The sequence below is a fragment of the Crocodylus siamensis genome, chromosome 4 (genome assembly GCF_052110815.1).
Source record: "Crocodylus siamensis isolate JL-2025a chromosome 4, ASM5211081v1, whole genome shotgun sequence".
NCBI lineage: Eukaryota > Metazoa > Chordata > Crocodylia > Crocodylidae > Crocodylus > Crocodylus siamensis.
Window position 1 is genome coordinate 181,798,435 of NC_143398.1, and position 14,621 is coordinate 181,813,055.

Consider the following 14,621-nt stretch of genomic DNA (forward strand, 5'->3'; position numbering starts at 1 on the left):
TAGATAGGTATCAGTTGAACATGTTTTGTTTTACTGATATATTTACAATTTTAAAGCAGTTTGGAAGCCTACCAGTGCCTCAATCATTATAATAAAATAAATTTTAATTACCTATATATTTTGGCATTTGATTTTGGTTTTTTTTATCTTAGAAAATCAGAGCTCCCCCTGTCCTCTTCACTCACCAGGATGCAGGTCCAGCTGCAGCTTTCCCCCCACTGTGTGTGCAGAAATTGGGGAGGGGGGGCATGTTTCCTCCCCTTCCACCTCTCCTACACATTGCCTTTGCACCCCTTTGCCCCACTCTGTCACTTATACCCCCTCCATCCAGCCTGCTTTCATAGACCTTTCTGGAGAGAGCTGTGGGAGCTGTTCTCCACCACACTGCCTGCCTGCCATGTGCATGTATACGTGCAAACTGGTATGTGGCACACCTTGCCCCCTGCGTCCTGCTGCCTCCAGCCCCAAGCAGCCCCTTGCAGGCTGGAACTCTGCCAGCCTGCAAGGGGAAACCCATCATTTTCTCGGTTTTTCTCCTTTAAAGGCAATCCATGTTGTTCCATGGTAAAAGAAAATCCAGATCTCTGGTGATAAGATACAGACTGTGGTCATCCTGGTTATATTAAATGGAGAAGGTGCTCTGGGGTCACTAATGATTCCATGCTTACCAAACCAGGGTGGCAACAGGGATCATTTTGTTGGCCTCCATATCCCTTCCATACATCCCTTTGCTTGCTGGGTGCAGCACCCACAATGGAAAGGGGCCTGCTGGATTCCTCAGCACGCACCATCTGTGGTTGACCCTTTGTGTGCATGAGGAGTGGAGGGCAGTGAGAGAGATGAGTGGGTTTGGGACTCTGCTGTTAAAATCTGTTAAAATCCTTGTCCGCTTTTGCAGGAGCTGAACCTGCCAGTGGTGGGCTCCCAGCTCGTGGGTCTCATCCCTAAGGCGGCCATGCTCGCTGCAGCGGAGTTCTACATTAAAAAGGAGAACCTCTTCATTGTGGAGGAGGAGCAAAAAATCCGACTGGTAAGACTGGGTTTCCCTGATGGTATAGTTCAGAAACCTTTCACAAGATGGACTTGCGAGTCATAGTGTTACCAGCTTCCTGGTGTTGGAGGAAGTCTAATTAGTACTAATTGGTGCCTTAATTAGGAACAAGGAAAGGGGCAGAAAGGGTTAAAACAGACCCATTGTTGCCAGAGAATCCGACTTCCACAGGCAGTGCAAGTATAGAGAGAAGAGACAGGTTAATAGTGGTTAAATCAAACAGCGTTTATTGACAGAGTTTATTGGTAGTCTCTCTTACTCACCCAAGTCTCTCTTACTCACCCAGCCTGTCACAAGTAACAGATAACTGGATACAAACAGGGTACACAGAGACTCTCTTTTCTCTTACTCACAGATCCAACCACAGGGGTAGACAGACTAGCTGATGCACACAGATAGAGAGAGACAGGTAGCACACCACACAGATCCTTTTCCAAGACACGCACCAATACCACACAGATTCCAAAAACACACTGTGAGACAAGCACGCATGAGTGCATGCACGCACACACATACCCCTGCATTGTTTCCTTGCAACCTTGGAGAGCCCTATGTCATCAGCTCATTGATGCTCTCCATTCATGGCAGGGTGGTAACGATTCTTGTCCAGTCATTCTCTCCTGCCAGCAGGACCTGTCAATCACTCAAGGTGCAATAGTCACACTCAACGGTGTTCATTTACGCTGACTTAAATTTACTGCATGGTAAATTACTATGCAGTAAGTGGGAATAGGTTGGCATCTACACATGCAGGTGTCTAAGTGCATTAAGGCTGTGAGTGGTCTGATTTGGGACTAAAGTTAGTCCTAAGTCAGTCCACGCACACAGTATTACTGCACATGCATTACTGTGCAGTAACTAACTGGGACAAGAAGTCCTTCTTTCGGTACGTAGGGAACAGGAGGAAAATAAATGGGAGTGTGGGGCTGTTGCTCAGCAACTCGGGAGAGCTGGTTACTGGCGCCCAAGAGAGAGTTGAACTCCTGAATGACTACTTTGCCTCAGTCTTTCACCGGATCAAGGGGAAAACCATGCCAGGTAGAGCAGAGGATGAGCACAGTAGGAATAATCACCTTCCTACTATTGCCATAGAATTGGCGTATGACCAATTAATAAAATTAGATGTATGCAAGTCAGCAGGACTGGATGATCTTCATCTGAGAGTGCTGAAGGAGCTGGCTGAAGTCATTGCAGAACCCCTGTAAAAACTGTTCCACAACTCGTGGCGCTCTGGAGAAGTCCCTGAGGACTGGAAGGGGGCCAGTGTTGTGCCTATCCACAAGAGGGGCAAGAGGGGGGACCTGAGTAACTATAGCCCAGTCAGCCTAATTTCCATCCTAGGGAAAAACCCTAGAAAAGTTCATCAAGGAGTCTATCTGCAATAAGCTTGCGGAAGGTAAGATTCTGAATGACAGCCAGCATGGCTTCATCGCGGGCAGTTCTTGCCTTACCAACCTGATCTCCTTGTATGACCAGGTAACTTGCTAGCTTGACACGAGAGAGCAGGTTGACATTGTATACCTAGACGTCCAAAAGGCCATTGATCTAGAGTCCTGCGATGTCCTCATGAGAAAATTGGAAGATTGTGGGCTTAACTCTGAGACAGTCAGGTGGATGAGAAACTGGCTGCAAGATAGGACCCAGAGAGTCGTAGTGAACGGACCTGTGTCATCCTGGCGAGAAGTGGGCAGCGGTGTCCCACAGGCATCAGTGTTCGGTCCAGGACTTTTCAACATCTTTATTAACGATTTGGATGTTGGGGTGAAGAGCTCACTGGCCAAGTTCACGGACGACACCAAGTTATGGGGAAGTGTGGTCACGCTTGAGGATAGGCTACAGTTATAGGAGGACCTAGACAGGCTGGCAAGTTGGGTGGATCGGAACCTGATGAAGTTCAATGTGCAGAAATGTAAAGTGCTCCACCTCGGGATGAGCAACCCCCAACAGGCTTGGTGGCACCAAACTGACTAGCACCAGAAATGAAAAGGACCTGGGGGTAATAATAGACCACAGTATGAATAAGAGCTGGCAGTGCAATGCTATAGCCAGTAGGGCAAATAGTTCTCTGGCATGCATCAATTGATGCATCTCCAGCAAAACCAAGGAGGTAATTCTTCTGCTGTACTCAGCAGTGGTGAGACCACAGCTGGAGTACTGCCTCCAGTTCTGGGCACCACACTTTAACAAGGACAAGTCCAAAGAAGAGCCACCCATATGATCAGAGTATTAAAAGGCAAGCCATATGAGGGAAGGATGAGGGATTTGGGACTCTTCAGCCTGAGGAAAAGAAGGAGACCTGGTAACAACTTACTGCTATGCTAGGGGAGTACATCAAGGGCTTGGTGAGCAACTGTTCACCAGGACACCCAAGGGGAAAACCAGGCATAATGGCCACAAACTCCTGGAACATTGATTCAGGCTCAACATTAGGAAAAGCTTCTTCACAGTCAGGGTGTCCAGACTGTGGAATAAGCTCCCTCCAGAGGTGGTGCAATCACCTACCCTGGAAATCTTGAAGAGGAGACTAGACAGTCACCTTGCTGGGGTCACCTGACCTCCAGTTCTTTCCTGCTTGGTGCAGGGGGCTGGACCTGGTGATCTTCTGAGGTCCCTTCCAGCCTTACAATCTATGACATTTGATACCTGTATGATGCAGGTATCAAATTTATGCTCAAATTGGCATAAGTTGCCAATTTACTGCCCAGTTCAGGCATGCATGTGTAGCTGTGCACCCATACTGTGTAGTAATTTTGGTTACTGTACAATAAATGTGCACATGTAGATGCAACTACTCATCACCAGTCATCTTTGATCCTGTTACTAACATTCACCTGTCAATCATTCCACTCTTGGTGCCAAAACTGGAACAGCAATTGTGCATTCTCCTAAGTCTTAAGTAGACTGAGAAGTTGAAAGTTCAGAGTTTCTAGGCCCTTCTCAGTTGCATTCAACTGAACAGATCAGCACCTCTGAGGGCTACACTGTATGCTGGAAGGGCCTGACCAAGTGCAGAGGGGCAAAACTGGAGCTCTCTCATATCTTTACAGCGAGGAACCTGAACGACTTGGCCATGTCATAGCAGCCACATAAAATCTGCCAGGCAGGTGAAATGCCAGATGACCTTCTTGAGAAGGCCTGAGTTTTGCTGATCAGGAAGGATTAATCGATGGTAGATACTGAAGGCAATGTCCAGTGAATAGTAATTTGGAGAAGTGCTTTGTGTGGAAGGAATCAATTTAATGTTGTTAAGAAATCCATCTGAAGAGCTTGGACACTTTATCCTATGAGAGGAGACTACAAACGCTTGTTTTTAATTTAGCAACATAAAGGTTGAAAGGGATAGATATGTACATCTAGGGTAAACAGCAGAGAGGCAAGAGTGCTGTTAAAGCAAAAGGACAGTGTTGGCAGTGAATAATTTGGTTTACACTGGCCACAAATGAATCTAGAACAGGAAGCAGAAGGTTTCTAATCACAAGAACAGCGAAGCTCTGGGAGGGGTTTCCAGGAGGGCAACAGGGGCATTAAACCTCAGCAGTTTTTTAGATAGTTTTTGATCAGTTTGTGACGAGTTTTATAGAATGAAATAGCAGGGACCAGACACAATCCAGGATCCTTCAGTTTCTTTCATTCCTACACTCCCGTAATGGGTTGATTAAAACTCCACCAGAACTTCCCAGAACATTACACAAATAGGCACTGTCTCTGAGATCCACCTAACCATTAATTTTCCTTGTAGTACGTGTCACAAAGAATGGTGCTCTCTAAAAAAAACAATATAAAGATAATCAGCTCTCCTAGTTCAAAGTACATAGAGCTGTTTTAAATGCCAGACCACTGCTGTAGAACTGGAGAGGGCCAGTTTCCTCTTAGCTTTCATATCAGGTTTTAAACAGGGACAAGGGTACTTACATCTTTGGTAAGGCCCCTTGAGTGCCAGGAGGGAAAAGTACTAGATAAGAGCTAGTTAATTATTATTACTTTATTATGTATTTGTTGGACACTGTGGGAGGAAGGTGGAACAGTCTCAGACCTGGATCCAGTTTTAGTTTACTGGCCTTGACGATGTTCCTTTTTTGAATTCACTATTGATTTTTGTTTTGTTTTGTTTTAGAAGAATGTGTTCATTGCCCAAGACTCAGGGTAGGCTGCGCTGGATGGGTTACAACAAATTACTAACTCAAGTTTCCTGGCTACCTGGTTATTCTTTGAATATTCTCCACAGAAAGAAGAAGGTTTACATGCAGCTTTCTGCTCCAGTGAATCTGTGTTTTCCTCTTCCAGGTGGTCAGCAGGCTGGGCCTGGACTCCTTGTCTCCGTTTAATGCCAGAGAGCGCATTATTGAGTATGGACACTTTTTCTGTGTTCTTTGTCACATCCCTTGTTAGCTCCACTCAAGCAGTTGTTGCTTTGTCAAACAGAAAGGCAGCATCACCTTCCTGGATTGACATTAGAAGTCCATTTGTACTCCACTTGGTGCTATATTAGTCCTTGTCACCCACAGGTTAGCTTCTTAGCACTTGATTTTTTTTAAAAGCTACTGTTTTTACAGGTTGGCACATTTTCAACTTAACTATATTTGTTGTTGGAAAAGAGTTTCAATGAAATCAAAGCATTTTACAGGAATGTGTCAATCTGGGCAAAATTTACTGTAGAGGAAAGCTGAAAAAAGTGTTTGGCTTTCTGGTTTTATTTCAATAATGTCAAATCATTTCCCTTTGATAAGGTAATATGGTGTCTTCTTTAAGAAGTGGATTAATTTAATTTTGATTTGTCTATCAGATTAAATGTTATATTAATGGTTAGCTCTCATATTTTAGCAAGCCACCAAAGACATTTGAACATTCCCTGTGTATCTGCCTTTCTTAGTCTGGAAGCATCAGTTTGCCCTGTGTGGCTGTGTCCAGACGAGCGTGACTGTGTGGTATGTGGTGCCACAGACAGACATGTCTGTGGTGCCACATGCAGTAGCATGTTCAGCTGTTCTCCACACTGCAAGGGAGCAGCACAGGGAGAGGTGCTGGATCACTGCTGCTGCAGCCCCAGAGGCCCACAGAAACCCAGGCTAGGCTGTTGGGGCCAGCCCAATGTTGGCCCCAGGCTCTCCTACCCTACCCAGGGTAACTTGCCATGCACCAGAGGGTGTGTGGCACAAGGTGCACCACTGCTAGTTGCAGTATTGCCAGCTCATGATTTTTGACATTGTTCTTAACATCTACACTTTGGGAATGTGAAAAACTTAGCTATATATATAAAATTGTATTTATATTTTATATCAATATAAATAAAAGAAAGAGATAAGCTTTTTCACATTCCCAAAGCCTAGGCTTTACAATGCCAAAAATCAAGAGACTTGACAACGATATAGTTGTCCCCGGGGAACCAAAAGGCCATGTATGGACATGGCCTGTTTGGTGGAAAAACTTAGTGGACAGCAGACCATACTACATCTGTGGAAAGCGGTGTTAAAGTCAGAATGTGCTGTGAGTAGTTGCATATTAAGGTGTAATACTGTTCCTTGCCTGCACAGCTCTGACTTGCTACTAAAGGGCTAGCAAGCAGGGACATGGCTAGGAACCAGGGCACTTGGGATCTAATCCTGCTCTGGGTAGGAGGGTGGCTGGGAGCAGTGCGTCCTGGAATGCTGGAGGACTGCAAATTGCTCATTTTATCTCTATGGAACAGACTGAAGTTACACTAAAGTAAGATAGGTAGCAGGGTCCAGAGTTAACCTTTGCCTGAACTGATGTAACTCTGAGATGTTTAGAGGGCAGTTAACATGAGTTAACATGCTTTGACATGTAAATGTTTATGTTTTTAAGTGCCATTAATGTGATCTAAGTGTAACATGTAACTTCACCCTGAGTGAGCAGGGTTTATTTCTTGGTGGTTGTCCCAGGCTCAGGAGGGAGGTAGTATGGACATGCCTAGTGAAACTAAGTGTTTGAGAGTAGAGGTGTGAATGCATGTGGATCTGCCCCCCAAACACACTTGAAGACTAGAAGTGCTTCTTTTCCCATGCCCTTTTCTGTTTCTAACTCCAACCAAAAGTGGGAGTTAACCCCTGATTATACCTGCTTTCTCACATGATTAATCCGTGTGGAACTGTGAGGATGCAACAGAGATTGGCAGTACCTGTTGGCTTGCCCCACTGTCCTGTTTGGAAGCCCAGTACCCACAGTGCCCAAGTGGAGGGATTTATGTCCTTCCATGTCTCCCAGGTACATCTGCCTGTTCAGGGGCTCCTCTGTTGATACAGCGGAAGGAATAACCTGCCCCCACAGTCTTTAAAGTAAAAAGGCATACTTTGTGGGAAAATCTGTGCATTTCACCAGGGAAAAGGACCCCTCTCATATGAAGTGTTTCTCTTAATTGCTTTCACATGTTAGCCTCTGGATTCACCAGTTCTCATTCATGAAAGGTTGAGGTTAGATAAGATCTCCTGAACATGAGCAGAGTTCCTCTCCAGTAATACTGACCTTGAGGCCCCGCTGAGATGCGTCCAGTGCTGGGCCATGAATCATGATACTTCAATCCACAGGATGCCATTCCAATCTCAACTGCACCCTCCAGTCAAGAAATTATCCAATGGTAACTGGGGCAGAGACCCACATCCAGGACTGTCCCTGTACCTTGCTTAGATCCACTCAGAGAGCTCAGCCTGCCTACATTTGCTTGTGGTTAGCTGCCTAGAGCTGATCGCATTGGTTGTTTCTTGAACTGCTGACCCAGGTACATGGTGCAGGATGGCAAGGATGGGAGCCTTGTGTCCAAGTCTCTTCACAGCTTTGTGCGTGCAGTTGGTGCGAGGTCAGCAGCTCCAGGAGGAGGATCAGTGTCTGCAGCAATGTCTGCTATGGTATGTGCATCTGTGGCATAGCAGGAATTCTGTCCCAGGGAGGCTGACTACGATGGATCTGTGGAGCCTGCTTAGTATCAGACACTGAAAGTGATCATGGTGGGATGTTAAGTCACCCTCTTTGCTTTCCAGTGAGTGTAACCACCTGGATGAGGTCAATGTGGAAGCCCCATCTCAGCAGCATTTAGCTGACATGAAGTCCCTCTCCCTTTAGGTAGTGGAGGGTGGACTTGGAGTTAGAAGAGAGAAAGCTGGTCACAGCACTGAACACTCCTGAGAATAGTGCTTGATACCGGCAGCACTCGCCCAACTTAACTATCCCTTAGCTCTAGGGACATTCTCGTGCCTGGTTCTACCTTCACCTCTTTTACCAGTGACATAACCATGTCCACTATTTATTGCCCAAGCATCACCCACCCTTGATGTGGTTTCTTCAGAGCAACAGGATGCAGCAGGAGAAGTTACTCAGCATTTGGGAAAACCCTATGAATATGGCAGTGCTCTGAATGGGTAGGGCTGGGGCTGTCTGTCTATGGTTGTAGGGGCAGCCATCTTAGACAGTGGCAGGCTGTTCTTGTTTCTCTGTTACGTGGTAGGGTGGAGAGGAGAGTCTGCTAGCAAATTTTATCATGTCTTATTCCAGGGGGCAGCCCTGGGCTGCATGGTGGGCCTGATGACATATGGGAAGCGCCAGTTTGAGGAGCTGGACTCAGTCATGAGGAATCTGATCCCTCCTTTCCACCAGGCCATGACCGAGCTGATCGCAATGGTAGACACAGACTCCCAGGCTTTCACCAGTTACATGGTAAGTGACATTTTTAGCTGCTGTGTCTACCACCTGTCTCTCCAGCACTCATCTCCAATTTTAATGGCTTCACCTGTCTCTCGTTCCCTTTCAGCTGGCTTGTAATGCCAATCATGAGGTCCTGGGTAAAGGGAGGATGTTATCTGGGATTCTCTGCAAAATTTTGGCTGCCTTATTGGTTATCCCGTGTAGGACACCAACTTATCCCTGCCTTAGGGGTGACTGATACTGCCAGTCTCTCTGCTAAATTCTGGCAGCTGGATGGAGGCCAGTAAAAACATTGCCACGGCACAAGCCTGTTAACATCTACGTAGTCATTGCTTCCTGTTTCTGTTTTCACATTGGTATTAATAATAGAGCCAGAGAGGCACCATAACAAATACACTGAGCCAGATGCTCAGCTAATACAGATTCCTGCAGCTCAGCTGAAGTTGGTGAAGCCATGGGTGACTGGTGCCATCTTAGCTAGGGGGGTCACATGCCCCCCCCCAGTGACCAGTCAGCTACCGGAGCAGAGGTCCCCACACAGCCAATCTCAATGACTGGGGGTGTCCCCCACAGCCAATCGCACCAGCTGAAAAGTGGCTGCAGTGCTCCCACACCCTGGCCAGCGCTCGCTGGGAAAGGATTTTTGCTACCAGGGCAAAATGCCCCTGACTGACTGTCCTGCCTGCCCTGCCCCCACCCCTCTGTAGCAGTGCCAGTACCAACCCCTCCTGCTCTGCTACCCACAGAGGCCCTGCTTACTCCGGTAAGGGAGCCAGAGGCCAGGCAGGGACCCAGGCACCCCCATGGCTTTACCACCCCAGCTTTTCACCCCACACAGCTGGGCAGGTGTGGGCATGCCCAGCTGGGTACCCCACAGGCTCTAGGTCAGGGTGGGCCAGGCTTCCCTTCCACCAGTGTACCGTGCTGGCTGCTACTCTGGACTGTGCTGTGGCCCCTCCACATAGACTGAGCCACCGTGTGCATGGGGGGCTCGTCTCCCCAGTGCAGGCCTATCTGTACCACCTTACCCGTGGGGTTCCCACTCCTGGCTGCAACCTGTCCTATGGAGATGGAGGCAGATCCCTGCAGACTCCCCCATCAGCATGCCCAGGCACAGGGCATGACCAGAGCCTGGGACAAGCAGGTGGGTTGAAGCCCCACAGCACTGCCCTCAGCACTGTCCCCATCCACCGCCTAGCACCTGCCTGCTTCCAGCTGTCTGCATCTTCCAGGGCCTGGTGTGAAGCAAAGGGCACCTGCGTTTTTGCCACCCCATTCAATTTGCTGCCTTAGGTGAACCCCTCTGTGGCCTGTCTGGTCCTGCCAGCTCTGACTCCAAACTTCACTTTGAGTGCCAGTGCCAAAGGCAATGGGTGTGGCAGGGTTGCCTTTAATGTTTTCTGGCAGTTTGCAGTCATTGCACAGCTGGTCTTTCCAGGTCTCTGTTTCTTGCCTAGCCAGGCTTCTGCTGCAGCCCCAACCCTGTGAGATCAGTTTGCCAAGGGGGTTGGGGATGAGGGGAGTAGGGCGAAACGTGCATTCATCAAAGTAAACAGTCAATAAAGGCAGGACACAGTGTAGTCACATTTCCCATGGAGCAGAGCGTGTCCTGCACTGAAACTATTGTTAGCATAGGAGAGAGGAGAAGGCAGCATCAGTGGGACAGCTGCACTGGCCTCATTTAAAGGATGAGTATGAGCCCCAGCCTTTATGTGACTTGGAGCAGCTGCCAGGCTGCTCTAATTTGTGCCAGTGTTGAAGATGACCCTACAGCATTGAAGGGGGAGTATGACACTACAGAGTGCTTTGTCTTCAAATGCCTAGATCTCGTCCAACCATTCCCACCCTTCATGCAGAGAGATTCAGCCTAGTGCCCTTGAGAGAGGCCAGAGGTTCAAGGTGTGTGAGGCACTGTAGTGCATTGGAATTAGGTTTCCTATACCCACTAACCAGCTCTGCCATCCTCTGCTTCAATGTACTTTGTTTGTCTCTCTACAGGATGCGATGAAGCTGCCTAAGAACACCTCTGAAGAAAGAGAAAAGTGGGTATTGTGAGAAGTCCTGAATCAAACGTACTGAAATCTATAGAAGAACTAGAATTTGGCTTCCACAGGCTTTGGTTATGTCTTAAAGGGCGTGTCTACACATTGTCCTATGGCGGTGTAGCGACGTGCTACGTTGCCGTATACGGCGCTACAGCAGTGTAACGATCATGTGGGTCTGTACATGATCAACAGCTATGTTGGTAGGTGCGCTCCCCTGTTTTAGTGCGCCGCTACAGCAATGTAGGGGTGAAATCTAACCGTGCGCTGTGTGCACAGCACAGTACAGGCGGTTACTTTGGAAGTAATAAAGCATGGTGCCATAGCAATGTTGCCATATGGCGACATGTAGACCCACCCAAAGTGTGTGTGTGCATATGTATGTGAGACCTTTGTATCATATGGCAAAACTAACATCTGCCTTTTCCTGGACTGGGAGAGCGCAGGGAGCCATACTAGAGTGTGGAGGACTCCTTTGAGTAGGATTTTATATTTTGAATGTTTGTCCCAAATTGATCTGTCCTCGTATTGCCACTGCGAACTTTGGATTGACGTACACTTCTATGTACTGAAATCCATCTAGCCAGTTTAATTGAGTGAGTAAAATAATATAAACTTGCATAGTCTGCCTGTTTTGCTAGGTTGATTTCTAGGATACTCTGTTACTCCAGCAGACTGTTGTGCCTGGTTTGCCTGATCCAGACTCATTGACTATGTTTTTCCCCTGGTTCACCTACCTTTTGCAGGCGTGAAGCTGCTATGCAGCAGGGGCTGAAGAAGGCTGTGGGTGTCCCTTTTGCAATGATAGAGAAGGTGAATTCCTTGTGGCCTATTTTAAAGGAGATGGCTCGGCATGGGAATCTTGCATGTAAATCAGATATTCAGGTATGGGCCCAGGAAGGGGCCTGGAATCTTCTGCAATGTTTCAGAAAGTTTGGTGCAGCCTCAAAGAAATCTGCTTTGGAGCCCCAAGAACAGGGGATACAGTGAAAGTCTATCATTGTTAGGAAATAGAATGGTCTATAGTACTTGTGTGAGCCCCCTATAGACTCTGTGGCAGATTAGGGGACTTACCCAGGGTCTCCTATATTGCAGGCTACTGACTTATCTAGTGGGACATCTAGTGGCCAGCAGATGGAGAAATGTGTTGGCACAGAAGGCTGCCTATAGATGTGCTGGTTCACCTTCTAATTAGAACGTGTCAGAACAGACGCAATTAATCAAGTCTGCTCTGCGTTCTAATTCAAACGCTCCGGCACGGTGCTTTAACTGAAGCTGGTGGAATGAGCTTTAGTTAAAGTGCACTTGTGGCCATTTTAAAATGTGGGGGGCTTAATACACATGGCAGTGAGCTGTTTTGATTAGAGCAGCTGTCTGAGAACCGCTGTAATTAAAATGGCCCCTCCCCACCCGCAAGCACATGTATAGCCACACATACACTTTTGATCTTCCCTGTCAGTGTAGCTTCCTGAAGTTTCTCCCAAGCCCCCCACTAACAGGAGTCAGCCTGGTCCAGTGGCCCAGAGTACAGTACTAGTATGAGAGTCTGAAATGCTGCCACTGACTTTGTTTGATTCTGGGTGAGTCATCTTAGCCAACATTTTCAAACGTGGCCACTTATTTTAGTTGCCTAAATACTTGCTGGGTTCCAACTAGCCAAAACTTGTCACCCCTTTCCACCTTCACCATAACTTCCCTTTGCCTTAGTTTCTCCATCTGTAAAATGGAAACAATGATGCTCTCTCCAAATTTGAAGAATTTTGAGATCTACAGATGGAAAGGGGTAAATGACAGCATGAGGCCCTCTGTGGGCATGAATTGGTGTCATACCATTAAAGTTGAAAATAACTTAATTCCAATTTATAGCAGTAAAAGCTTTGCCATAAAGGCTTAAATTAAATGCAGCTCTGACTTGATGGTGAAGGGATTAAAAATAGACATTCAGCCTTCTTAAGTACAATTTAAATTTGCCTTTAGGTGGCAGCTAAAGCTTTAGAAGCTGGAGTGTTTGGCGCCTATTTCAACGTAATGATCAATCTCAAAGATATAACAGATGAGGAGTTTAAGAAAATGGTAAGTAAGACTTCTGGTTCCCTTGCTTCTAACTGAATGCATGCAATAAGGAGATGTAGTGGCTCCTGAATGTGTCACATAAGTCCAGCCCACATTCTGTGTGAGGAGAGGACATGATTACTGAGATGGTATGTGGGGTTGAAATACAGGCTAGAATTCCCTGTGAAAGCATATGCAGCAGGGGCTCCATTTCCTGTATGAGGAGGATGTTTCACCTCGCACAAAGGCTCAGTAGCTGTAATGAAAGAGAGATGGCTTGGCTGTAAGGATAAGCTGCCTCTGGGTCCAGAATGAGAGGCAGCATGGGACACCAAGAGTGTCTGGGAACTAGTTCACAGTATGTGATGGGGGACCCTAAATTGAAGCGGTGGGTTTTTTAAAAACACCGCTTCAATTTAGGGTCCTTTAAACCCTTTAAACCCCCATGTTGTGCACACATCCAAACTTATCTCCCTATCCTGGGGCAGGAGCTGCTGGCAGATGGAGCAGTCCCTGGGCTGCAGGCAGGGCTGGTGTTTCCCTCCACGGCATCGGCAGCACCCGGCTCCGCTGGTTCTGGGGGCATCGCAGCTGCAGAGGGAAGCACCGGGCCCCTGTGCAGCTCAGGCAGGCTCCAGGGGAAAAAAAGATCAGGCTCACTACTTTTTTTGGTCAGGGCTTGCCTCTTCTTGGGCAGGCTGCTGCCAGGTTGCCTGCACGGGCTTCCTGCGGAGCCCCTGAGCTGCCTGGAGCCCAGTGTTTCATTCTGCAGCTGCAGGGCAACAAACACGGGCAAACAACAACACCATTAAAGTGGTGCAGAAGCATTTAACCCACTTTAAAGTGTCGTGCACACATGCCCCTCATTTCATCTACCCACGGCTTAGGAAGGTTTGCTTATAGGCTGTGCACTAGATCCTTCTTTCCACTTGCTGCTGGTGATGAGATCTCCCTCCTTCCATTGTGACCAAGGGATCAGGAGTACTATTGCTAGGTTCTTACAGGCTGGAGACCTGAAGGGATGTGCAGTGAAGATATTCCAACAAATCAAACCATCTTTTGCAAAACTATGCAACACCCTAATAAAACAATGACCTTTTTATTGGAGTCTTGCAGCCCAGCATTATTGCCCCAGTGGGCTCCTGATATTAAAATGCTTCACACGAGTCAGAAAGCCAGACCAGGGCTAAAATGTTGTGTTTAATGCTTCTTATACTTTGTTACCTGGGGTATCTGGCAGGTGCAGTTTATTTCTCTGGGATCTGGTAAGCTATTCCTATCCAGTCCCTCAGAGGCAGGCCCCTCACATTGGTTCCATTGCATGGGTCAGAAGTCCCCTTGGGCATGAGGTGTTTTTTCTCTTTTCCACACTCCACCTTTTCTCAAGCTGTCCTCTCAAATGCTAGATGCACTGTGACCTCCTTTTGCTGGGAAGCTGAGGCTGGGGTGGTCTGAAGAGAGAAATGAGTTCCAGGTTATGCAAAGAGGGACAATCAGCTGAGCAACTGAATAAAAATTTCAAAGTTGCCTAAGTGGATTCAGGCTCTTAAGTCATGTAATTTGGCTTCTAAAGTATTAGCTACATTGGAGAAGAAGGGCTTGGTACAAGAATTGGAAGGTGGATAGGAATTGGCTAGAGGGGAGAGATGACAAGTCTGTACAGAAAGGGAGCTATCAGGATGGAAGTGGACTATTAGTGGAGTTCCTCAAAAATTAGTCTTGGGAGCAATCTGAATTAACATTTTCATTACTGACTTGGGCACAAAGAATTAATATTAATGGAATCCGCTGATGACACATGGTTAGGAGGCATTACTCATGTA

At 47.2% G+C, this 14,621-nt stretch overlaps 1 protein-coding gene across 3 annotated transcripts in view; it reads left to right on the top strand.

Moving 5' to 3' along the window:
- Positions 1–14,621, top strand: part of FTCD (formimidoyltransferase cyclodeaminase) — a 36,908-nt gene that overhangs the window by 9,055 nt on the left and 13,232 nt on the right. For all 3 annotated transcript variants that reach the window (XM_090045099.1, XM_090045100.1, XM_090045101.1), the window contains exons 7-13: positions 899–1,030; positions 5,336–5,397; positions 7,785–7,911; positions 8,555–8,716; positions 10,703–10,746; positions 11,493–11,631; positions 12,724–12,819. In XM_090045099.1, the coding sequence (XP_089901225.1) occupies positions 899–1,030; positions 5,336–5,397; positions 7,785–7,911; positions 8,555–8,716; positions 10,703–10,746; positions 11,493–11,631; positions 12,724–12,819 (762 nt within the window). The remainder of the gene's footprint in view (positions 1–898; positions 1,031–5,335; positions 5,398–7,784; positions 7,912–8,554; positions 8,717–10,702; positions 10,747–11,492; positions 11,632–12,723; positions 12,820–14,621) is intronic.